Here is a 26,667-nt window from a genome sequence, read left to right on the forward strand (position 1 = left end):
TAATTCTAATGCCAAATTACAGTTTAATCCCATTTTCATAGTCCACTTAACATAGAAAATGATAGTGTAGATGAGGCATCCGTGTACTAGGGACACATTCATGTTTCTTCAAATTTTCGTCGTATCGCTGTAAATTTGTGTTAAAATTTTAACGTCGATATCAATAAATATTTCATTGTTTACGAGAAATATGCAATGTACTATCATTGTTATGAATCCTAAATATGGCCAATTATATCATAGTTTAAAAAAAGAAATTTATGAAACATATTTATATCCGCTAACCGAGCTCCTATTGAAATCGACAAACTCAACAAAAAAGCTTTGAATACAATACGGATATTTCTTAGAATTGATGGTCATCCTATAAAAGTTACGGTCGTCCTATATAAATTACAGTCAGTCTTTACAAATTACGGTCATCCTTTACAAGTTACGGTCATCTTTTTACCAATCACGGTCATCCTTGTTTTATGTTACGGTCATCTTGAAAATATTTTGATTATGATTTACGGTCATCTAAACGATTTTTTCAAATCGAATTTCCCGTTTCATGCACATTTCTCGGAAGTAATTAGTGATTTTCGAGTGATTCTTTTATAAATTTACATCGTTTCAATGTATGATTTGTAAAGAAAATGATATAGAAACACTTTAACAGACAATACAGAAACTGACCTAATTTTTCATCCGACATCTTGGGATGACCGTGAATGCAGTTACGGTCATCAGCTTTACCCCAGTGATACTGTACAGTGTAGCGCAATTGGAAGTATTTCATCCCTTCACATAAGGATAGATGAACATGCTAATTCATTGCTTATCTAAATTATATTTATTTGAATTTTCATTATGAATAGAAGTAGTATAAATATTTTCATTAATTGCCGTTTGTAACTATTCAAAGGCAAAGCCTTCATGCCCCCCCCCTTTAGTCGAGAATGACCAAAAGCTGTCATGAAGGTCCCCATGTAGTTTTCTTGCTATTTTCGGTAATTGTCATGGGGTTTAAAAGTCATGTGGAGCTTGTTTTTTACAGACACTGACAAAATTCAGAAGTCATGAACCCATTACCAGTATGGCTGATTTGCAGCAACTACAAAACGATTCGTAAGGATTATGTAAAAGGTTAATGAGATTTGTAAAGCAAACGTTGACAAATGAAAAGGTTTTTAATGACTTTATCTAGCAAATTGATGCTATGCAACATGTATCTTTCGAGTCTGAATAGAAACCGTAAACACAGATGTTTCAATTTAATTGTAAACTACGAAATAAATTCGGAATAACGATACGATATTTCTTTACAGGAAATATTAAGTTTTTACTTTTAACTTTTAAAGTAATTCAATATTATCATTCCAATAAAGCAGTACTCGAGTTATTTGCGATGAATTTACGTCTAATTTTGTACTTCTTAAAAAAGGGGGATGCTGATTGCGTAAGTCAAAATAAAAGCATGTGTTCAACTTGTTAAACTGTTTTCTTTGTAAGTGGATTAATAATTTATTTATCTAATCTAAATTATCACAAGCATTTGCGGAAACTTAGTGGAATAATTCGACAAATGAATCAACTCACTATCTTCAGATGTTATTCTCCTGTAGGGTTTTTTGATCTACCTGTACAAGCTCAGGTACAAGTGATTAGCGATCTTAATTTAGATATCCCTCATGCGTTAAGAACTGTATTGAATTACAATACAAAAAAAGCCTGAAGGGTATGCAATTACATGCATTTGATAATAATTGCCAAAAAAATGGCGTCTGGCTATAAAAATGGTAACAATTTTGAACGATAGGGAAAGACAATTTAACGATGGCGCCGGTCATTTGACAATGGCGCAAGACATTTGAACGATGGCATGGCGCCATCTTTAAACAGGCCATGGAGATCCCTGCACATTTAAACCCGTTTAAGTTGGAATTCTTGTTTTCATAGACGTATTTACACTTGTATGCAAATTTGTCCGCCATTCCGTAAAATCACACAGGTTCCCGTAAACTTTGACATCATAATTTAAATTATTTGACGTCACAATTTAAAAGTGATTGTTGCTTGACGTCAAAAGGTGATTCGGAGTAGATCTAAGGTCATTCGGAGGCAAGATTCAGCTAAATACCAAAAGTGTAAATACGTTTATTCTTCCATACTGTAAATTCAGAAATCATTGTGTGCATCACACAGACGTTTTAGCATTAGTTATTGCTATCAATGAAGAAAGGACAAGTTTGTCAGATAATTAATCCTTATATGGGGACGAAGTCCCCAATAACAGTAGAAAATTCAATAAAAAAAAAATTCGGGAAAATTTCCCGAATTTTTCATTGTACTAATGAACTCAAAATCGTTCAAATTTTTTTTGTCGTGTTTTGAAATCCCGGACCTGCGCAGAAATGTACAATGTACTTCCTTTTTCCGGTCTCGTTTGTATGAAACTTTGAGTAAAATATATATTTATCAGTCTAGTATAAAATAGGAAGGAACGCGCAATACCAATTTCATTTTTAATAATTCCTTGATATAAAAAAATGTTACCTGATGATAGCGTTTCTTTGTTTACATTGCATATGACGTCATAATTTAAATAACGTCACAACTAAATCCCTAACAACAGAACCAAAATCGGAAACGTTACGGTATTTTCATTTCTTTTTTTTTAAACAAATATTTAAGTTACAAAAAAATACTTCGTCCCCATTTACAGGTAATGCCTGCCTCATATTATTATGTGTCATTTCTACACCAAATGACATGTAGTTCTTTTAGACAATTTAGGTTGTGAAAGCCCCCTTCCCTTTTTCTTTCCAAAGACAGATTATGAGTATGATTTCTTTACCATTGCACACAACATGATGTGAGCCTTATATTTAAATAACGAAATACAAGGTAATTTTTTTTTTCACCAATATTTGTATAAATCATAAACTTTGACCTTTGGCTTTGGGACATTTTTAGGGGGTACAAGTCAAATCGGCACCTGGTCAAATCGGCACCCATAGAAAAAGTCAAATCGGCACCTGGTTAAATCGGCATCTAGTCAAATCGGCACCTATTTAAAGTCAATTCGGCATCCAATAATATTTGATATAATATATGGGACTGGGACTATTATGCTAAGTTAGTAATTTAAGTATACTAGCATAATAGTCCCAAATATATATAGATATTTCTAAAAATGTATAAATTCGATCATGATTTATTTTGTTAAAAAGCATCAAGCTGTAAAAATACAAAAGTTGATCATTTAAAGTTTTCTCAACATTATGTGACTGATGTTTTCATGGTTTCATGGGTTTTGATAAATTTTCTTTTCAATTAATAAATAACTTTAATCAAGTACATAGTGAAAACACAATGTAACACCAGTTTTTGTTTCGCATATTTCTGTCATATTTTCACAACTATATGATATAATCTAATAGCGAGAATTAATACACAAACATGATTAGACCACAAAAAGACTTTTTATGGATATATGTCATATGTGGTATCAGGAGAAATAAAAATTCGAATGTAAACTATTCAGGTATCCTCATTTCCATTGTGAGGACAAGGATAATAGCATGAAATGTTAGGTTAAAGTATATAAATTTGAATTTAAAGATTGAACTAGAACATTTTTAAAGATAAACTTGTATCACCTGGTGTAAGAAAATGTGTGTCAAAAAACTTATAACTTGTACAAAAACCCTGTACAAATTATAAATTGTACAAAGTTATATTTTGTACACATCATATATTAAACAAATTTAACATGGGTGCCGAATTGACTACATCAAGTGCCGATTTAACCAGGTGCCAATTTGACTAGGTGCCGATTTGACTATACTGGGTGCCGATTTGACCAAGTGCCGATTTAACCAGGTGCCGATTTGACTAGAATTCATTTTTAGGTAAAACAAAAACATACTGTGACAAGAACTATGTTGCGTTTTGAACGCAGTTGGAATTTCACAAATTCGATTATTTCTTTCGATTTCTCGTCAAATTTATCTGGCTTTTCGGTCTGATCAAGAAAATCTTTCCATGTTGTTGCCATTGTCAGGGAAATTAAAGGAGGGGGAAGGAAACCAATGCATTGTCAATTTTGCAGTCTTAATCGAAACAAACATGACCATTGACAAATATTTCCGATTGTTTTAAACGCCTGATAGATGCAGAATAGCAGCAGATACTAATTTCTCCTCTTTCAAGAAAAGTTATCTATTTTCTTATCAGGGGTAAGTAAAGTCACAACTGATGACAGTGCAGGATCATTATAAAAGAGACTGTTTAAACTGATTTGCATAAATGGCAAAAAGTTTGTAATATGAGACAGGTGTTATCTGTGAAACACTGGAAAGAGGACGAAATCAATAGAAGAAAAAATAAATACCTAATTTTTGCAACATTAAGGTTCCACTAAAGTCAAAATATAGGATACTACATAAACATCTAAACTTCACCTGTATTTCTCAACCATAAATGAAAAACTCCTTAACTATGGGAGCATATGTTTATTTATTATACTGTAAAAATTGTAAATAAACTTTGGAATTTTTATGTTGTGGTGTAGGATTTAATACTGGCCCCAATGAAAAAGTGTCCACCGGACATTATTTCCTAGTAAATACGGTCTCGGGACAATATTTACTTATTTATATGTGTCCTGGACACATTTTTCTATGAAAAACTGTCCTCAGGTATGAAAAAGTGTCCCTGAAAGTGGACATAATTAAATACTATACTTCAGTGATAAGATGTCCACCTGGACATTTTTTCACATGACATTTTTGTCCTCCTGGACTTTTTTTTAATAACATTCATTGCTTAGTTATATTACTGACTGTATTCTAATCTATACTTGCTAATTTTTAATACACTAATTTTGTTAATTTGACGGGAATTACTTCAGTTATCTCATTGGCATTCATACCATGCTAATGTTCTTATAATATATATACATGTATATATCCACTTTCATCATGACATATGAATAAAACAGCCTCTAGCTTGTCACAGTGTACCACTAGTTTTTCCACATTTTCTTTTGCCTTCTTGTCATGGTACATATATAGTACAGTTCTTCAAATTTAATTTTAAACTTTTCACATTTCCTTCTTATAGTTCTTCTTTCATTTAGATTTGTATTATAAGGATATTTCTTATAACTTATATAGTTGTAATTCTTTCTGTATTCCTTTCCATCCATTTTTCATTTTGTTTATATTAATCAATTTCTAATTAAACTTTCTCATTTTATTAAAATTCAAGCATAATAAAACATTATAATGACCATTGTACTACTTCCCTTGGAGGACATAATTTGTTAATAATAGTAGGATTTGATAATGTCCACCATGAAATAATGTCCTCTATTTCATCACATTCTGTAGTCAAGTGGACACTATTTCATAGATATTGCTATTACAATCTGTCCATTTAGGGGACAATAATCAATGGCAATGGACATTATTGAATACCTAAATTCTAGGAAATAGTGTCCATGTGGACACAATTTCCCAGGACACTATTTTGCCTTACAGTGGCCAACATGGTGAACACTAAATTTTTCAAAAAATTTGGAGGCCTGTGAGATGACTTAATTTGTTCAAAATTGGTCTAGACGAATAATGTTACATGTAATGTAGTTTAATTGTCACATAAATATGTTTCAGCGACATTTTTGTCCAATTTCTGTACTGTACCTTCGATATTCGTTCACTTAGATACATGTGAAATTCACTGAAATTCAATTCATCGATGTCATCAAATTTGTTAAAATTTATCATGATATGTCTAAATATCCTTATCTTGATACGTCAGAAGTCCCAAATAATTATGGATACCAATATTTTTGGTAATGTGATTTGTCAAAATCTGTTAATATCAGTTGATTATCGTCCAAAAAGTTACATTTTATTGTCATGCACCAAAAATTACTGTTATCGTCATTTGGCATGATTTTTACCCTTATTGGTCCCAAACAACACCCATTACTTCCCTTACCAATGGCAATGCAAAATAGTTTAATATGAGGCAGGCATAACCTGTGAATAAGGACGAAGTCTATATGTATTTAAAAAAAAATTTCAAACATGTTGATAAAAAGAAACAGAAATACCGTAACGTTTCCGATATTGGTTCTGTTGTTAGGGATTTAGTTGTGACGTTCTTTAAGTTATGACGTCATATTCAATGTAAACAAAGAAACGCTGTTATCAGGTAACGTTTTTTTCATATCAAACAATTATTAAAAATGATTGGGTGTTGAACTCCTTCCTTTTTTTTTAGATGATATGTTGATAAAAATACATTTTATTCAAAGTCTCATGCAAACAAGACCAGAACAGGAAGCGACTCAACCGAAACAGGAAGTAGATCTGAAAAAAAAGTTAACGATTTTGAGTTTATTAATAGAATGAAAAATTCTGGAAAATTTTCCCGATTTTTTTTTTTTTTTTAATTAATTTTTCTACAGTTGTGGGGACTTCGTCCCCATATAATAATGATAATGCAAATTTTCTTGTATTTTAAAATAACAATATGGTATAGTGAGGTTGGGTCTGAAATCCTGGGCTTAAAAACATAAAATCCTGAGGTCCCAAATTTAAAGAAATTGAAATCCCGACATCCCAAAAATAAAAAAATAAAAAGATTCCCCGATCATATAAGGATCAATCCCGAAAATCCTTAGCTTAAAAACACCTGATCCTAGTGTCTTGATAAAGGTCAGACCCCCCCCCTTTAGTGTCTAGTACATGTACTATAATTCTTGGAGGAAAGGGTTAATATCAACACTGCATGCCAAATTTTTAAAGAAAAACCCTTAATCTTTTCTGTGATGATTCAACATGTTCAATGTAAAATGTTAACAGCAATGTTCTGAATAGACATGGTGGGAAATTTATACACCTGACCAATGAATTTATAAACTTGTTGATCAAAATAAACCAAACTGGTCAGATCCAGTTTAAATGCACACAGAATTTGAGAGAGACATATATATACATGTGTTTAAATGTCATTTGGAAAATCTATATGTCAATTACAAAATGTGTTTGTGAAGCAAAACTAGGGTGGAATTGTTGTTTACATTTTATGTGAGGCCCCACATTGGGAAGTTATAGTTATCACATAATCAGTAAGTTATTTCTGTAGAGCAAGAATTTGTATAGTAAACAAAGCCTTGTGTAGAGGTATTTTAAATTTAATAAGCAAAGGTGTCAAATCAGGTACAATGTACATGTATTAGATTTAATAATGATTTAAATTTGAGTACAAGTTCATGAAATCAAATAATGTCTTATAATAAATTAAAACATACAGGAACTTTTATGATCTATAAACTTATTGCATCATTTTGCCTTTTAGGAAAAGAAGGAAAAGATCTGGAAATGTTGAGAAAGTGAGTACTTTTCTTCTTTTACTGACCATGAATCTACATGATAGAAGGGTTTAGGGGCAGATCCAGCAATTTTCAGAAGGAGGGGGGGGGGGGGGGGGGTGGGGGGGTGGGGGGGGGGGGGGCAACCAAGGATATAAGGGGTGGGATGGTGTTCAACCATATAACCCCATTTAAATGCATTGATGGTACAAAAAAATGGGGTGTTGCAACACAGGCCGGGACACCCCTCTACCCCCTCTGGATCTGCCACTGGGGTAAGTTTACCTACATTATGTATACATGTGACTAAATCTGTATGTTTACAAACATCCATAATTTTTTTCTCATTAATTACTGTGGATTGATTTATTTTCGTGGGTACCAATTTTCATCGTTTAAGGAAAACTTGCGTGTTTGTGGATATTTAATTTTGTGGTTTTGTCGAAGTCTGTAGTATACAATCCTATAGAAAATATGTCATACCTTGAACATTTAATTTCGTGGTTCACTTGTACCCAAGCAATCCATGAAAATTGGCATCCAACAAATAATAATAAATCCACACTGTGACAGTACTCAAGGAAAATAAAACAAAACCATTTCTAGCTTTCTAGTACATTGTAATATACTTGTAAATATAATTCTTAATTTAATGTGCAATAACAAAATTAATAATCAAATTTTAATATTTGAGATGTGAACTTTGTTAATAGGGAATTATGAATACTCCATTAGATTGATTCAAGTCATTATTGAAATTCTATTTTACCTTTTTTAGATCTGTTCAAAGACTAACTGTTGTTATCAAACATGTGGTATGTATTATGATCTATTATATATATTCAGAAAAAAACAGAGAAATCACAAGGAATCAAAATAACAAGTTTGAAATTTACAGAAAAATAAAATTGAGAAAGGAAATGGGGAATGTGTCAAAGAGACAACAACACGACCATAGAGTAGACAACAGCCGAAGGCCACCATTGAGTCTTCAATGTAGTGAGAAACTCCCGCACCCGGAGGCATCCTTCAGCTGGCCCCTTAAAAAATATGTATACTAGTACAGTGATAATGGACGTCACACTAAACTCCGAATTATACACAAGAAACTAAAATTAAAAATCATACAAGACTAACAAAGGCAAGAGGCTCCTGACTTGGGACAGGCGCAAAATTGCGGCGGGGTTAAACATGTTTATGAGATCTCAACCCTCCCCCTATACCTCTAGCCAATGTAGAAAAGTAAACGCATAACAATACGCACATTAAAATTCAGTTCAACAGAAGTCCGAGTCCGATGTCAAAAGATGTAACAAAAGAAAATAAATAAAATGACAATAATACATAAATAACAACAGACTACTAACAGTTAACTGACATGCCAGCTGCAGACCTCAATTAAACTGATTGAAAGATAATGTCTTCATCATTTGAATATCAGGCACAATCCCTCCCGTTAGGGGTTTAGTATCATACTATCATAACATATATGAGAAGAACATAACCCGTGTCATGCCAACAACTGTTTTTTAAATAAATGTGTTTAATTCTGATGCAAAGACCCTGTAAGTGAATCAATACTAAAGCCAAAATATGCAATCTTTAATGACCTGACAACAGTATTGTAACTATATCCATTCTTAATAAGTCTGTTTAAAGCTTTTGTAAGCTTTTGAGGTGAATACTGACATTTTTGTGCTTTGTAAAGAATATTACCATAAAAGAATGGATGTGAAATACCTGAACGTATAAGATGTCTGCATGTTGATCAGCTATATTTACGAATTATTTCCTAAAACAATGTTATGCCGATGATAAAACTTAGTAATACATAAATTTCTCTTGCTAAAATCTAATACGTTGTTACATACACGAGCGAATCGTACAAGTTGAGAAAGACTTGAAATATATATAAGTATGGTAGAAATATCCTGAACATTCAATATGAATCAGGGATTTGACTAAAATTGCTATTTAAAAAACCACCACAAGGTCCGTTGAGTGTGCAATCAGACTAGAACCAGCTTCTCTAGATAGAGCAATGCTATGATCCTAAACAGAGGATTTTAGTCATATTGTTATAAAGTGCAAAGTTTTAGTCATAGACAATCATACAATGGAAAAGAATGCATGACATAAGTCTCCAAACACAACAATGTTAAATTACAATATTGATACAATGTAATTTTAAAACAAAGTCAAGATTACTTTAAAGAAATGTTTTGTCATGTGACCTATTTGAAGTAATCAACTATTTTGGAAAAATTAACAGCTAACATGCGTCACACACTAATATTTAATTTTATCCACTATTTTGTAGAAGATAACAGCTAACATGTGTACATCAGCCTCAGATGAAGTTTTATTCCAGAAGATTGACACAAAAGGTGTTATTACCCTGAACAGACCAAAAGCTTTAAATGCCTTGAATTTATCCATGATCAGGAAGATCTTTCCTGTGTTAACAGTAAGTTAAAACACCATGACATTGTTATCCAATGCCAAATAGAGTACTTTTTTTGTTTTGATAATACCCTTGCCCGTCAATATGTCCCTAAATTGGTTTCCATTCTCTAACTTAAGTTTTATATCTCAACCAAATCTTATGAAACTTATACACAATGCATATTACTAAAAAACACAGATTAAGTTAACTGTTTAAGAGTTATGCCCCCTTAACAAATGGAAAATCACTTTAGTTTGCTGCAATTAAATGTTTATATGAAACTTTAATACACAGTGTTTATTACCACAAAATACAGATCAAATCATATTTATTTGTTGAATTAATTATTCCTATTTCAGGAATGGGAAAATGATCCGAAAACAAAAATGGTGATTATAAAAGGGGCTGGAGACAAAGCTTTCTGTGCTGGTGGAGATGTTAGAGGTAACTCTTTAAAAAAGGGGGAATCAAAGAATAATACGAAGATAGTACTGTAAAGGTGGGAAAAAGTTATCTTTTACACTGGAGTGATGAAATTGTTGTCTGGAATAGGGAATCATACATTTGATCTGTAGGATAAGGTTTTCGAAAGATTTTAAAATGATTTTAAGCATATCAATTAATGTATGTTTTTCTGGGTTTCATATGGTATGTAATTTCCTGATTTCCATTTGATCATAACTGATCAGTGCACTTTGAATAAGATATTGAATTTAAAGTCATATGAAACGAGTTGGTGGTTAAAAATAATGTTTATCCAATTCTTGAACCAATGAATGTACATATCATAAACTTAGTCCTCTGTGCATGATTTTATCATTTTTACGCATATATATCGTATAATTGTCAATTTTTTTTCTCTCTGTCTGTTATGATTTAACAAATATGGCTGCTCATTAAATGCTTTGTTTTGAAGCTGAAGTTTACTGATTGTCACCTTATAGTAAACAAATAACAAAAAGCATGGGTATTGAGTACGTGTTTAACATGTACAATCAGATAATTGTTTATTTTAATGACAGATCCATGCATTTCGCAATCACTGAATTCTCACATCAGGGTTACGCTCAGGTCACTATGCATACAGAAAATTTGTCAGCGAATTGCTTCCTGGAAGCAAGCAATTAAAAATAAGTAAACTTCTTTTTAAATGTGGACAAATTAAAGAATTTTCCTCAGAAAAAAGTATATGTGCACTTTCCATTTTGTTATAAATAACATATGCATAATTTTTTTTAATTTGAGGTTTCTTATGACTTTAAGTACATACTAGTTGATATTTATCAGAATCAAAAATACAAAGATGCAATATTGTTTTTTATATTTAAGTATTTGAATCCCCTGCAGTATTTACAGGTTTTTAATATTTGAAATAAAGCAAGAGACATAATTTTTTATGCAAGAATTTCATCGTAAGTGGCATTTGCAATCATGTCATATAAAACTTATTTATTTTATTGTCGAGCCTTCGACTTCAGTTGAAAAAGCGAGACATAGCGATCCTACATTCCGTCGGCGGCATCCACAAATATTCACTCTGTGGTTAAAGTTTTTAAAATTTTAATAACTTTCTTAAACTATACTGGATTTCTACCAAACTTGGACAGAAGCTTGTTTATGATCATAAGATAGTATCCAGAAGTAAATTTTGTAAGAATAAATTTCTATTTTTTCTGTATTTTACTTATAAATGGACTTAGCTTTTCTGCCGGGAAACAACACATTCACTCTGTGGTTAAAGTTTTAAAGTTTTTTAATAACTTTCCTATACCATTTTGGATTTGTACCAAACTTGGACGGAAGCTTTTTTATGATCAAAAGCTAGTATCTAGAATGAAATGTTGTTAAAATTTTGTACCTGTGCATCTGTATTTTACTTATAAATGGACTTAGTTTTTCTTCCAGTTAACATTACATACAGTTTGCAGTTAAAGTTTTTAAAACATTAATTAGATTCATAAACTATCTTGGATTTTTACCTAACTTGGACAGAAGCTTTTTAAGATCAAAAGATAGTATCAACAGGAATAATTTTATTGATTTTTTTCCTCATTTTTGTTGAGCCTGTGATTAACAGCAAATGTAGGCCAGACACTGGGTTCCGCGGAACCCTTACAAATTTTATTAATTTGCAGCCGTTACTGAAGCTGGAAAAGTAGGAGACAGATTATCACAAGATTTCTTTAAAGAAGAATATATTCTAAATAATAAAATTGGTAAGTATATAGACATTTGGGAGCGTAGAAAACATTGTGATACATATCCTCATAGTTTGATATTTTACTGCTCAGTTCCTCTAAATTTTTCTTTATATGAATGAGCACAGCAAGACCATCGTAAATGTATGAGTAAATGCAAAGAAAATATTGAAAAATATCATTGATGGAAAGCTAAAGGCAAATAAAGTTTTGTTTAAACAAAAAGTACCATGTAAAAATACCACATAAGGTTATCCATATAATAATAATACTTTATTTATAGAGGGTAAAATCAGTTAGTACACTACTTATCTCCCCTGAACCTCATACCAAATTGAGGAATTAGTATGTTGAACTTTACATTTATTTAAGACAGTCAGATGCATTTATTAGTTTTCTAAAGAGAAAAACTACATGTAACAGGTATTGAAGTGATTTTTCTACACAAACAAAAAAAAAATTTAAGAAAGTTGACTGATATTGTCCATTTGACTTCTATATATTTGCAGAAAAAAATTCTTAAAAATTCATTAATTTATAAGAATTTTTTTCTGCAAATATATAGAAGACAAATGGACAATACTGTGAAATTAAACATACATTCCTACATCCTGCTCATTTTATAATTTATATGAAACATGTTTGTTATCAATTTCTTTTAATGAATTACCATGGTGATGTGATTCTGGTAGGTTTTAAGGGCACAACTTGTTGAAATAAAAACATTATAAATGAAAACAAGTATAAATTCAAAACAACAAATAATCCTCTTCTGACAAAAAAAAATTAAAAATGTACAGATAACATGCATAACATTAAGGTTTTTATACGACCGCAAAATTTGAAAAATTTTTCGTCGTATATTGCTATCACGTTGGCGTCGTCGTCGTCGTCCGAATACTTTTAGTTTTCGCACTCTAACTTTAGTAAAACTGAATAGAAATCTATGAAATTTTAACACAAGGTTTATGACCACAAAAGGAAGGTTGGGATTGATTTTGGGAGTTTTGGTCCCAACATTTTAGGAATTAGGGGCCAAAAAGGGCCCAAATAAGCATTTTCTTGGTTTTCGCACTATAACTTTAGTTTAAGTTAATAGAAATCTATGAAATTTTGACACAAAGTTTATGACCACAAAAGAAAGGTTGGGATTGATTTTGGGAGTTTTGGTTCCTACAGTTTAGGAATTAGGGGCCAAAAAAGGGCCCAAATAAGCATTATTCTTGGTTTTCGCACAATAACTTTAGTTTAAGTAAATAGAAATCAATGAAATTTAAACACAATGTTTATGACCACAAAAGGAAGGTTGGTATTGATTTTGGGAGTTGAGGTCCCAACAGTTTAGGAATTAGGGGCCAAAAAGGGATCCAAATAAGCATTTTTCTTGGTTTTCGCACCATAACTTTAGTATAAGTAAATAGAAATGTATGAAATTTAAACACAAAGTTTATGACCATAGAAGGAAGGTTGGTATTGATTTTGCGAGTTTTGATCCCAACAGTTTAGGAATAAAGGGCCCAAAGGGTCCAAAATTAAACTTTGTTTGATTTCATCAAAAATTGAATAATTGGGGTTCTTTGATAAGCCGAATCTAACTGTGTATGTAGATTCTTAATTTTTGGTCCCGTTTTCAAATTGGTCTACATTAAGGTCCAAAGGGTCCAAAATTAAACTTAGTTTGATTTTAACAAAAATTGAATCCTTGGGATTCTTTGATATGCTGAATCGAAAAATGTACTTAGATTTTTGATTATTGGCCCAGTTTTCAAGTTGGTCCAAATCGGGGTCCAAAATTAAACTTTGTTTGATTTCATCAAAAATTGAAAATTGGGGTTCTTTGATATGCCAAATCTAACTGTGTATGTAGATTCTTAATTGTTGGTCCCGTTTTAAAATTGGTCTACATTAAAGTCCAAAGGGTCCAAAATTAAACTAAGTTTGATTTTAACAAAAATTGAATTCTTGGGCCTCTTTGATATGCTGAATCTAAACATGTACTTAGATTTTTGATTATGGACCCAGTTTTCAAGTTGGTCCAAATCAGGATCCAAAATTATTATATTAAGTATTGTGCAATAGCAAGAAATTTTCAATTGCACAGTATTCAGCAATAGCAAGAAATCTTCAATTGCACAGTATTGTGCAATAGCAAGAAATCTTCAATTGCACAGTATTGTGCAATAGCAAATATTTTCAATTGCACAGTATTGCACAATAGCAAGAAATATCTAATTGCACAATATTGTGCAAAAGCAAGAAATTCCAATTGGATTTCAATTGGAGTTATCTTTCTTTGTCCAGAATAGTAGTTGAATCAACTTAAATCATTGTTTTATACAATATACAATGTATATTCACTTTTACTACCAACTGATAGATTAAAACAATCTTTACCATTCAGTAATAACAAGCACTTTTTTACATTTTAATATTTTATGATGTATTTAAATGAGTAGTTATTGTTGCAAACTTCATTAGAAATTTGAATTGAGATCAGTTTTGAAATAAGGGAAAGGGGGATGTGAAAAAAAAATTGGGGGGTCAATTGTTTTCATTTCAGATTTCATAAATAAAAAGAAAATTTCTTCAAACATTTTTTTGAGAGGATTAATATTCAACAGCATAGTGAATTGCTCAAAGGCAAAATTTTTTGTTTAAGTTCATTAGACCACATTCATTCTGTGTCAGAAACCTATGCTGTGTCAACTATTTAATCACAATCCAAATTTAGAGCTGAATCCAGCTTGAATGTTGTGTCCATACTTGCCCCAACCGTTCAGGGTTCAACCTCTGCGGTCGTATAATGCTGCGCCCTGCGAAGCAACTGGTTATAGAAAATATCATGTATACTAATACTTCAACAGATGTATTAAATCAATTTTAGTTTATTGCAGGCACATATGAGATACCATATATAGCATTGATAAATGGGATCACAATGGGAGGGGTAAGTAACGTAACATCTGATGTCACTGATTTCTGCTGTCTATTCATTATTATTTGTTGGAAACCAACTTTTGTAGATTTCATGGATATAGGCAAATCAAGAATTTAGATGTTCATTTAGAGCACATCTTTTGAAGCTTGTATGACTTTGGAAAAACAATGAAATTAGATAACAATGAAAATACCATTTTACCCTATCAACGAAAATTGGTACAAAAATAATATATGTAATCAAAGAATCCAGTTTATCATTTTACATGACTTTGAAAAAAAATCGATTTAGTTAAGATTAATAAAAAAAAATCTAAAAAAGTGTATAAATTTTTTAAGACTTAAAAATAACAATGTACAGATGTTTTTTAGCTGACCTAGCTCAAAGGGTTTTTCATCACAACCTAGGTGAGTGACACATTCTCTAGTGAGTAGTTTTTGTCTCACTTGACAGAGTAAAAAAGGGAGACATAGTTAGGCTGTTACAGGCGTCCGTGGCGATGGCTGCGGTGGCAATGGCGTCAACAATGTACATGTAATAGTTTGTGATTAGGTTGGTTTGTAGGGAACCACTAATGGCAAGTTAATGACATTTGGTATGCAGTTGTATAAGTATCTATATATCTCATTTCCATGGAGATTATTTTGCTGGGCCCCCTCAGTCATGGATATTGACTTTGAATCTTTTGTTTAGTTATTATGTATTAATTTGTGGTTAGGTTGGTTTATGGGGAACCACTAGTGGTAGGTCAATGATATTTGGTATATATATATATTGTTGTACAGTGAAACCTGTCCAAACCAAACACCCATGGGACTTTGCGTTTTGTTTTGTTTTCACAGGTGTTCGGATTAAAAATATTGTAGAGGTAAACAGAAGTCGACACCAAAATTACTTTGGCACTTACTGACAAGGTATAATAGGTGACACAACAGACGACAGTTTATTTTCATGTTGATTTAGATGTAAATGTAAAAATATCAGGAGATGAAGATAAACACGTATTGCTACATTTTTTTTTATAAATTAAAAGCCACTCCATCAATTAAGCTCGTCGTTGTGAAACTTTAAATCGTTCAATGATGTCTGACATGGAGCGATTTTGCTTTTTATAATTATTTTCAAATCCGTTAATTCACTGATCAATTCAGATTCCCAGTCACTGTCTAATGACGATCCATAGTTGAATTGAGATAGTCATTGTACACACATGTTCTCGGACTAAACTGGCCACCTGCTGATTGATACTTCGCCACAAGATAAGAGTGAAACAACAGCAGGGGTCCAGTTTATTCTCGGACTTTATCATCGCTAAATAGCTAACGGAAGTCTTTAGGAGCATCTGAATTATATATATAGGGCCTCTAAAGGGAATCCGGTATCCAGAAAACGTGATTCGAAAGCCATTGGCCCTGTTGTGTTGTACGACTTCTTAATCCAGTAAACCTTTAAAACTATTATTTAATTAAACAGTTCATCTACAGAATAGCAGTTTTTTTGTGGCCGTAATTATTTGAGTAACATGCATTTAATTGATCTACCGGATAGTTCCTTTCTTGTCATTATCGGTGATGGGGGCAGTTGACCAGTTTAACGTTTCTTTACAAAAAATCATTTGTCACTGAATACATGGACACAAACATTCTAATTAATTTGTAATTACAACTCACTAGTTTATTTTACCTCAAATACCTTCGTGGATACTCTGTCATCCTGTGTTTGTTTAATTAAATCATGCAAACAATTAAAAATTACTTTTTTGTTTTGATTGCTAGCGATCGATTTTGACAGGAAATTTTTAAATACATATTTACTAACGAGCCTTCAAAAAGCGTTTGGAATTCGGTGTTGGCAGGGTTCGTTTTTTTCAGGTTAGATTAACGTTAATTGATAGGGAAATTTTGTGGACTTTGAAAATTGTTCAGGTTTAATCTGAAATTCGGTTTTATCAGGGTTTGGTTTACCCAGGTTTCACTGTATTAGCATTGGCACATCTCATTACCATGGAGATTATTTGCCCCTGCCCCTCACTTATGGTTTATTGACTTTGGAATTCCCCTTAGTTTACATGTATCACTTTGTGTTTATGTTTGTTTAAAGGGAACTGCTTATGATAATTCAATGGTGTTTGGTATGCATTTGTATTAGCATTGGCACATCTCATTTCCATGGAGATTGCTTAGCCATGTACCTTCGGTCATGGTTCATTGACCTTAAATATTTGAAAAACTTACATGTTAAAGTGTTGCTATTTTAGTTTCAACATTTGTATTATGTAAACTACAAAAAAGAGAGACATATATCTGTGATGACAGTTCATTAAATGTTACCCATAATGCAAATCAAATTATTGATAATAACAGTGTGATTAAATTTCTGTTTATTTTCAATTGTCAGGGAGTTGGATTATCAGTACATGGTGCTTTCAGAGTAGCCTCAGAAAAAACAGTATTTGCTATGCCAGAAACAGCTATAGGTTTGTAAATAAACTTTTACAGTGCTATGAACAGATGACACATATTGACCATACAAATATCATTACACACAGTCACTAAGTCAAGATTTCTCATTAACACACATATGTTGTTGTGAATTCATTATTGTATGCATAGTTTGAATCATTGCAGTAATTTTAGAAATATATTTATGAAACATATTTAGGGTAAAAATATCATATTTCAAATAAAAGAGGGACGAAAGATACCAAAGGGACAGTCAAACTCATAAATCTAAAACAAACTGACAACGCCATGGCTAAAAATGAAAAAGACAAACAGAAAAACAATAGTACACATGACACAACATAGAAAACTAAAGAATAAACAACACGAACCCCACCAAAAACTAGGGGTGATCTCAGGTGCTCCGGAAGGGTAAGCAGATCCTGCTCCACATGTGGCACCCGTCGTGTTACTTATGTGATTACAAATCCGGTAAATAGTCTAATTCGGTAGGTCACATTCATGAAAGGGAAGTGGATTGTAGTTACGACGTAAGAAACATATCCGATATCATTTGTGAAACGGTTATTCCATAACGGTCAACCAACTCGTGATGGCGTCCGTAAAATTTACGAAGGGATGATTTCAACTTCACCATTTGGAAGCTTCCTTGTGAGCAGTAACCCTCTATCAAGAAAATCATGATAGGAAATGCAAGCACGGGAATATTGTATCAAATAAAATATATGTACAAAAGGGGAAAAAATGCCTGTATTTAAATCTCAAACAAATGATTTTTACATTTCAAGACATGAATAATCTACCCACTTTCTTACAAACAATATGTACACAGAAAAATGTTTGATTTATTTGTGGATTATACAAATATTGTCTCCTTGTATTTCGCTCCTATTTTAGGGAAACTGTTTTCAGTGATATTACAAATACTGTTTATCTCGCAGATCTCTTTGGGGTCCTCTGCATTTAAGCAATTTTTATTTCTATTAAAAAATAGACAACTTACTGTTCATCAATTTTGATTTCTTCTAAAAAAAATAGACAACTTACTATTCATCAATCTTGATTTCTTCTAAAAAAAAATAGACAACTTTCTATTCAGCAATTTTGATTTCTTCTAAAAAAATAGACAAATTACTATTCAGCAATTTTTATTTCTTTTAAAAAATAGACAACTTATAATTACTATTCAGCAATTTTGATTTTTTCTAAAAAAAAATAGGCAACTTACTATTCAGCAATTTTGATTTCTTTTAAAAAATAGACAAATTACTATTCAGCAATTTTTATTTCTTTTAAAAAATAGACAACTTACTATTCAGCAATTTTGATTTTTTCTAAAAAAAATAGGCAACTTACTATTCAGCAATTTTGATTTCTTTTAAAAAAATAGACAACTTACTAATCAGCAATTTTGATTTCTTTTAAAAAAAAATAGACAACTTACTATTCAGCAATTTTTATTTCTTTTAAAAAAATACACAACTTACTATTCAGCAATTTTGAATTCTTCTAAAAAAAATAGACAACTTACTATTCAGTTTCGGGCAGTAAAAAACTAAAGTATTTTTGCAGGTTTATTCCCAGACGTAGGTGGAGGTCATTTCTTACCTAGATTAGGGGGTAAGTTAGGTATCTACCTAGCTTTGACAGGATTTAGATTAAAAGGAAGAGACGTACATAAAGCAGGAGTAGCGACACATTTTGTTCAAGACAATAAAGTAAGTGTAATTTGTGCACAATAAGAATAAGTGTTAGTCGTTCTCTTGGTGCCTTTGGAAAGGGAGATAATTCTAAATAAATTTGATTTAATTTATTGGTATCAATTTCTTGGTTTGAGAAATAAAGTTTGTTTTGGCAATTGCGGTTTTGAGCTTTGTTTAAATATAGTTTTTGCTATAGATTTAAGTCATATAAAACTTCAAATTAAAAAAAAAATGATGCATATATTTTTGGTAATTAAATGGCTAGTTTTTATTATAAAATTTATGTGCATATACTTTTTCTGAAGAAATTTCTTTAATTTGTCTAAAGTTAAATGAAATTGACTTTTTTTAATTGTTGGCTTCCCTGGCAATAATAAGCCAACAGTTTTCCGTATACAGTTCCCTCAGCATGACCTATCTTGTAAAAAATCCCCAAGTGGGAAGGGGAAACCCAAATTGGCAGAGATAGTCAACAAATGTAAACATCGCTCCGTCATCAAAAGACACTATATCTTATTGTACATGTTTGTCATGTTATACACTTGCTTACCTGAATATCCATGCTTCTTTGTTGATTGTTTACAAAGGTGACACCGACTGAGTGAAATATGTTTTTGATGATTTTACGAATTGGATGCATAACATTTTTTTTAAATTGTGCACAGAAGACTAAGTTTATGATATATGCATGCATGGTTCAAGAATTAGACAAACATTTTGTCACTCGTTTCATGTGACTTTTAAGATTTATCATTTAAAGTATGTTATATTTTTATACATAATTTCTGAAAACACCCCTTGAATAATCACTGTACTGAATGGTTCTATACAGGATAAAATTTATGCATAGAAGATAAATTCTATAGAGTGCACCAGCCCTTGTGGCCAAGATGTCCAAGTAGTTCTTCTGCAGTTACCTCTAGTCTATCAACACTGGTAGAGATTTTAAACCCAACTTGTGGCAGGTGCATCAACTCCTATCTTAATAGATAGTTTTTCTTCTGATATCGGTGGTACTCAGCTTCCTCCAAAAATAAAAACTGCAAAGAATGCAATCATTCTTTAAACTGAATATGGAAGTGTCATCATTATCTGCAAAGTTTTAAATTTGGTAAGGTTAGGTTCATAAACCTTCACTTTTTTGATAAAGATCATGTAAAAGTTTTGTTTATAGCTAGATTGCTTCCCTCAAATCTTCCAATTTTAGCTTTATATCATTTCTTACAGATATCATTTTTCTTTTCAGATTGAAGAATTAGAAAAATCATTACTTGAAATGCATGACCCAACTGCACAAGATATTCATCATGTTTTAGACAAATTTCAGAAAAATGTAAGTACAAAATTGAATGCATATATATAAAAAAGAGATGTGGTATGATTGCCAATGAGACAACTCTTCACAAGAGACCAAATGACACAAAAATTAACTACTTAAGTTCACTTCACAGCCTTCAACAATGAACAAAGCCCATACAGTATATAGCAGGTTAGTATCACTTCAACTTCCTTAATTACTATATAATGTTAACCAATCTCTAAAGATGGGGACTACATTGTATTCACCTTTCCCTGTCACTCCATTTGTTATATATCAATATTTCTGTCAACCTTTTCTCAGCTACTATAAAACTGCATTACCTTATATTTGCTCAACAGCTTGCTAGTGATACATAAAACATACTTATAAGTTACTTACTTCTCGTTTGCATATACTTGTGAAGTTTTTAAAATTTTGAATGCATATACTTGTGAAATTGAACAAACTTAAAAATGTTCCTTTACACTTTTCTCAAGTACTGCTAAACAGAATGCCTTAATATTGAGTCAGCAGCTTTCTTGACAGGTGATAGTTGTATTAATCATATTTAATTGATATGAGACTGAAGGAAACATCAATTTCTATAATGCTTAACTGATGGTTCCGAGTACACAGTTATCGTCCTTTGATTTTCGTTGTCCACAAATATAGTCCCTAGTGTGGACAGTATGTTACTTGACAATTTTCTTTAAACCCCTTCCGAATTTATTTCTTCATTGTTTTATGCCTCAAATAGCAAGTAGGGGATGAAATTACACTGTTAAAAAGTTTGGGTCATGAATTTGAAAGTAAAGTAGTGATTTGGTCCAGCTAAAAAAGGTTAAAACTTAGCATTTCGGAAGCTGTCAAAAGATTTCATAACATTGTTCATATTTTGAGTTAGAGCTGATGTAGTTTTCTATAATTTTGATATAATTTGTCCCAAAAGTAGTACAACACTGAAAATATTATTTAGAAAGTGTAGGTGGGATTTTTTAATTTTCATTTATTATCTAAAGGAAATGCACTACGAAATAACTGTAGTCTCAGACCCGATTTATCCTTTTCCTGACTGGTTGATAATTTTTATTTAATCAATGTGTGGTTCGTTTGATCTCAGTTTTCATTGGTAAAAATTTTATTATTACTTCAAATTTTCTTGCTATTCTCTGAATGAAAAAAGGGGACCATGCCTGATGAAGTCACATAGAAAGAACACATTTTTTTTGCAAATGATTCAGAAAAAAAGTATACAAGAATGTTGATATCATCTATAAATATTCAGAGAACAGATTCCACTGCAAAATCTCGTGCAATACAATATTTATCCACTCTGGACAGTTAAATTTTAAATATTGAAATCGCTCGGTGAGCCTCTTGTTTTAAATTTGGCAACTTAACTGTCTAGAGTGGATAAATATTGTATGACACTTGATGCAGTGGTAGAATCTATATATAAATCTAACTGCATATGTATGTATATGATTGGATTCTAAATATACAGTTGATATAAACATAGTGTACACTATTTGTGTATTATTGTTACAGAGTACAGATATTCCTGATAAAGATTTTATACTTGCCAAAGATATGGAGAAGATTAACAGACTATTTGATGGTAAAACCATGGAAGAAATTTACCAAAATTTAGAGAAAGATGGTTCAGAATGGGCAACAACACAACTAAATACATTAAAGAAAATGGTAAAGGAATTTGAAATGTTATTCTTAGAGACAATATATCAAACTTTTTCAAACAAATATTCTTATATATATAAATCATATAGCAGACCTCTTGGGATATAATCTTCATAGAAATTAGATGGCTCAACTATAATTAAACTGTTTACCAATTATAAATGGCTCATCATAAGTGGTTACCTGTAAACTGATTTAAAAATAAGGAGATGTGCTATGATTATTATGAGGCAACTATTGACCAAAGATGAAATGAAGCAATTATAGGCAACAGTACAGTCCTCAATAATGAGATATTAAAACCCATACCATAAAGTTGGCTATAAAAGGCCTTGACATGCAAATATGAAACAATGGCTAAATTTATTACACAAAACAAAAAATATGGAACTTTTACACAAAGCTTATCACCACAAAGAACAGATCAAGATTGCATTTTCGTGGAGTCACTTTTACTGTAACCTTGATAGAACATTCTTCAAGCTAACAGAATGGGGTTGTCTTGCCTTGCTTTTACCTGTAATCTTACTTGGCAAAATTATCAGAGATATTCATGATATACTGTTTACGAAGTGTAAATATTTTATGGTACAAGATTTCATAAGCCATTTAAATTGCTGAAATAAATCCTAAAAAATAAACAAAAAAGAATCAACTTTTTTTTCTTTTTTGTTATACTTCCTATTAATACAGATAGCTTGTATCTTTTACAGTCCCCCACATCAATGAAAGTAACATTACGTCAGCTGTTAGATGGAGAAACAATGACCTTACAGGATTGTCTTGTCATGGAATACAGAATTAGTCAGCGATGTATAGAGGACCAGGATTTCTATGAAGGGGTTAGAGCTGGTAAGTTTCATAATCAAATAGGACAAGAGAGTTTATAAATCTTAAACAGAAAACATTATCTTTATTACAAAAGGCTTCTCAAAGCGCCAATACTGTCTGAACTTGTGTTGCACAATACTGTTTCAAATAATCTGGATATGTTTGAATATATAAAAAGAAGATGTGGTATGATTGCCAATGAGACAACTATCCACAAAAGACCAAAATGACACAGACATTAACAACTACAGATCACCGTATGGCCTTCAACAATGAGCAAAGCCCATACCGCATAGTCAGCTATAATAGGCCCCGATAAGACAATGTAAAACAATTCAAACGAGAAAACTAAAGGCCTTATTTATGTAAAAAAATGAACGATAAACAAATATGTAACATATAAACAAACGAAAACCACTGAATTACAGGCTCCTGACTTGGGACAGGCACATACATAAATAATGTGGCAGGGTTAAACATGTTAGCAGGATCCCAACCATCCCCCTAACCTGGGACAGTGGTATAACAGTACAACATAAGAACGAACTATAAAAATCAGTTGAAAAAGGCTTAACTCATCAGATGGACAAAAATACAAGTGGACGTGGCCGGGTACTTATACATCCCAACACAAAAAGACACAATGAACAGATCTGAGAGTACTTGCAGTTATCTGACAGCTAGTTCAAAGCCACTAACAACTAATAAAAAAATCATGCATCTAAGACTAAACAATCAATCCGTACACATCCAACATCCAATGGATTTAGTGTAAAGACGTCATAAACAGCCAGAGAAAAACATAACCTTGTGCAATGCCAAATTTCAGGTATCGACAGATTGTAGATCCATGAATATGTATATGTATATAACATACTAGTAATATTTAGTCAGCTTTTAATTTACTGATAACAAAATCAATATTTATACCAATAAAAATAATATTCAATGATCTTATTACAGTGTTGAATAGGTACCCTTTTAGAATAAGTTTATTTAAAGGAGCGACAAGTTTACATGGATCATTTCTAAATTTCCGGGCACGGTTAACAACATTTCCTTAAAAATGAGGATGTGCTATCCCGTTTGAAATAAGTTTTCTACAGGTACAACCACAACTTCAAAACCAAATCTTTATATCTATTGAAAAATTTAGTAAAGGTTTTAAGTAATTTATGGTAACGATATTCCTGGTTTAATAATTTACCAGTAATACATAGGTTGCGTTCGTTAAAATCAAAGCGAACAAGTTGTGAAATATAAACACCGTAAGATGGTGCCAAAGGAACATCACCATCTAAAAATGAAAAATTAACAATAGGGAACGAAAAATCGTCTCTTTTGTCGTAAATTTTATCTAAATCCAGGAAAGGACAGTTATTACCGAATAAATTTGATTTATTTAAAGTAAGTTCCTTGGGGTAAATTTCAGCAGTATATTGAGAAAATTCTTGATTATTTAACGAAAAACTATCATCAAGATAACGGTAAGTGTTGTTGAATTTATCAATTAAATGCAATTTCGACTGTCTTTACTGAGTTTATTCTTAAACTGTGATTCGTAACAGTACAAAAACAAGTCTGCTATTAAAGGGGCACAATTAGTGCCCATGGGGATACCTACAACCTGTCGATAAACTTTGTTGCCGAAACGTACATAAATATTATCAAGGAGAAAATTAACAGCTTCAATCATCTCATCACACCTCCAGTAATCTATTAAAATTTATGTGTCAGTTGAATATTGTTGTGAAAATCTGTTAATACATAGGTAAAGAAATATATTATTTTTCAATTCACATTAACGAGATGAGATGAAATTGAATTTTTCACATACAAATATTTTAACTTTATTACCAAATTAACTAAGAAGTATATTATACAAAAAAAAAAATTATAATGGAAATTCATACATATCAAATATTTCATGAAAGTAACAAGGAATAAATATGATAATAGAATATCTACTTCAGACAATTGTGCCAGTAAGGGGAGATAATTTCTAACCATAATTTTGAATATGAAAATCAGTTGTTCAAAAAGTAATTAGAAAAGGCTAAAGATTAAGTGGTCTTTAGATTAAAAATAATGTTTCCCCAAGATATAATAAATCATCTGATTCATATCCTGTTTTACAAATATATAATGTGGTGATTACAACTAGACTAGATACAGAGATGTTAAAAAAAAATTGTATGCAAAAATTTTGAAACAATGCTTAACTTAACAGAAAAACTTTTTAATAACAACCTTGAGTCCCTTTTGCATCCATCTACTTAGCTACTAGTTCTCTATGTGTTGGAATAATAATTTTATCTAATATAAGGTCATATAACATTACCCCCCCCCCCCCCCCCCCCCCCCCCCCCCCCCCCCCGTTATTGACTGTATTAATATAAAAAGTTGACATATCATAGCCAAGCTGAGTCTTTGACGACAGTATTGCACATTTAACATTTAGGGGATATTTTATATGCTTTATTTTGAAAGTTTTACAAGTATTGTATAAGAATAGACAAATGGTCTTGTTTTGAAAGCTTTGCCTGTGTAAGGTGGGATTTAAGTCATAAACATCGGATTTGCTCGGTAGGCATCACTAATTATGTATACAGTTCAGGTATTTCTTAAAAACTTTTGAGACTTTTATTAACATTTCAAATACATTATAGAAGCAATTTGAGCAAATCTACCACTGTGAAATTATTCATAATGTAATTTCATGATTTTTTATCTTACAGTTTTAGTCGACAAAGATCAAAGTCCTCAATGGAAACCAGCTGTTATAGAGGGTGTGACCCCACAAAGAGTTGAATGGTATTTCTCTCCCCTTCCAGAAGAGAGGGAGCTTCAGTTATGATGATACTGACATCATTAGAGTGTTTTAACAACTGAAATATGTAATCATGTGATAAAGATTGTTAAGAATCTGACAATGATATTTTCTTCTACATTTGATAATACATGAATATTTTGATAAACAGGGGGTGTATTTAAAATTTCTATACATCATTGAAACAAGTTTTATAAAGCTTACATTGTTAGATAGAAATTTATTGATTAATTTTGTCATTCAGTATCACTATTTATTTTGTATGAAGGTTTACATATGGGGGTTGAAAATGTTAAAGATGTACATGTTTGAATCCAATAAAAAATTATGCAGAATTTCATATATAATATTTATTTATGACGTACTCAAACTTGAACAGTCAAATAAATAAGTGCTATAAATTAGAGACTTGTATGTGATTATTAAAATGTAAATTAAAAGAAACCAGTGACCATTTATTAGCAGACTGACATTATAACCTGTTAAAACCACACACCTTCTGATGGTTGTCAATAATACCTTTTATGTATCATTGATATCCTTTAAGGTGTTCAAAATTATTGTCCAGACAAGACTTAGATACAGGCAAATAGAGTGACTACTGTATAACCCCAGAACTTTGGAAAGTTGGTGTAATTGAGATGAGCTCATATTGACTGCAAGTAGTTTAAAAAGAAATTCACAAGCGTGAATTTTATTTGTGGATGATATGGGGTAAATTATTATTTTTTACAGGATTACTTTAAGTAAGCTAATATTGGACCAGAAAAAAAACATCTATGAGTTTCTCTTCCTATTTTACTATCCTAAGGATTTTAGTCTTGTTACAGTGGTTATGTAACTGTTCTATTTATATCTTGTTCCTAAAGGAGTCAGAGTATACTGGTTAACA

At 31.5% G+C, this 26,667-nt stretch overlaps 2 protein-coding genes across 4 annotated transcripts in view; one reads left to right on the forward strand and one right to left on the reverse strand.

Moving 5' to 3' along the window:
* LOC139510109 (phosphopantothenate--cysteine ligase-like) overlaps positions 1–4,123 on the reverse strand; it is a 17,394-nt gene extending 13,271 nt beyond the window's left edge. The window contains exon 1 of the mRNA XM_071296407.1: positions 3,914–4,123. Within this exon, the coding sequence (XP_071152508.1) occupies positions 3,914–4,042 (129 nt within the window). The 5' untranslated portion in view covers positions 4,043–4,123. The remainder of the gene's footprint in view (positions 1–3,913) is intronic.
* LOC139510107 (3-hydroxyisobutyryl-CoA hydrolase, mitochondrial-like) lies at positions 4,048–26,197 on the forward strand. Of its 3 annotated transcripts, none has more exons than XM_071296405.1 (13): positions 4,048–4,223; positions 7,357–7,390; positions 8,148–8,184; positions 9,690–9,836; positions 10,175–10,259; positions 11,951–12,031; positions 14,908–14,960; positions 17,349–17,427; positions 18,986–19,131; positions 20,363–20,449; positions 21,965–22,120; positions 22,828–22,966; positions 25,684–26,197. In XM_071296405.1, exons 2-13 carry the CDS (start codon positions 7,380–7,382, stop codon positions 25,800–25,802), a joined length of 1,140 nt encoding a protein of 379 aa, XP_071152506.1. In that variant the 5' UTR covers positions 4,048–4,223; positions 7,357–7,379; the 3' UTR covers positions 25,803–26,197. The 3 variants fall into 3 exon arrangements, with proteins under 3 accessions (XP_071152506.1, XP_071152505.1, XP_071152507.1); XM_071296404.1 differs by having other exon boundaries at positions 4,218–4,303; XM_071296406.1 differs by lacking the exon at positions 4,048–4,223 and adding an exon at positions 6,976–7,126.
* The last annotated feature ends 470 nt before the right edge of the window (positions 26,198–26,667 follow it).

This window comes from Mytilus edulis, chromosome 2, assembly GCF_963676685.1.
Source record: "Mytilus edulis chromosome 2, xbMytEdul2.2, whole genome shotgun sequence".
Lineage (NCBI taxonomy): Eukaryota > Metazoa > Mollusca > Bivalvia > Mytilida > Mytilidae > Mytilus > Mytilus edulis.

Coding starts and splice junctions, on each gene's coding strand:
- LOC139510107 (XM_071296404.1), top strand. Junction 7,391..8,147: donor GATCTGGAAATGTTGAGAAA/GTGAGTACTTTT, acceptor TACCTTTTTTAG/ATCTGTTCAAAGACTAACTG. Junction 12,032..14,907: donor TATTCTAAATAATAAAATTG/GTAAGTATATAG, acceptor AGTTTATTGCAG/GCACATATGAGATACCATAT.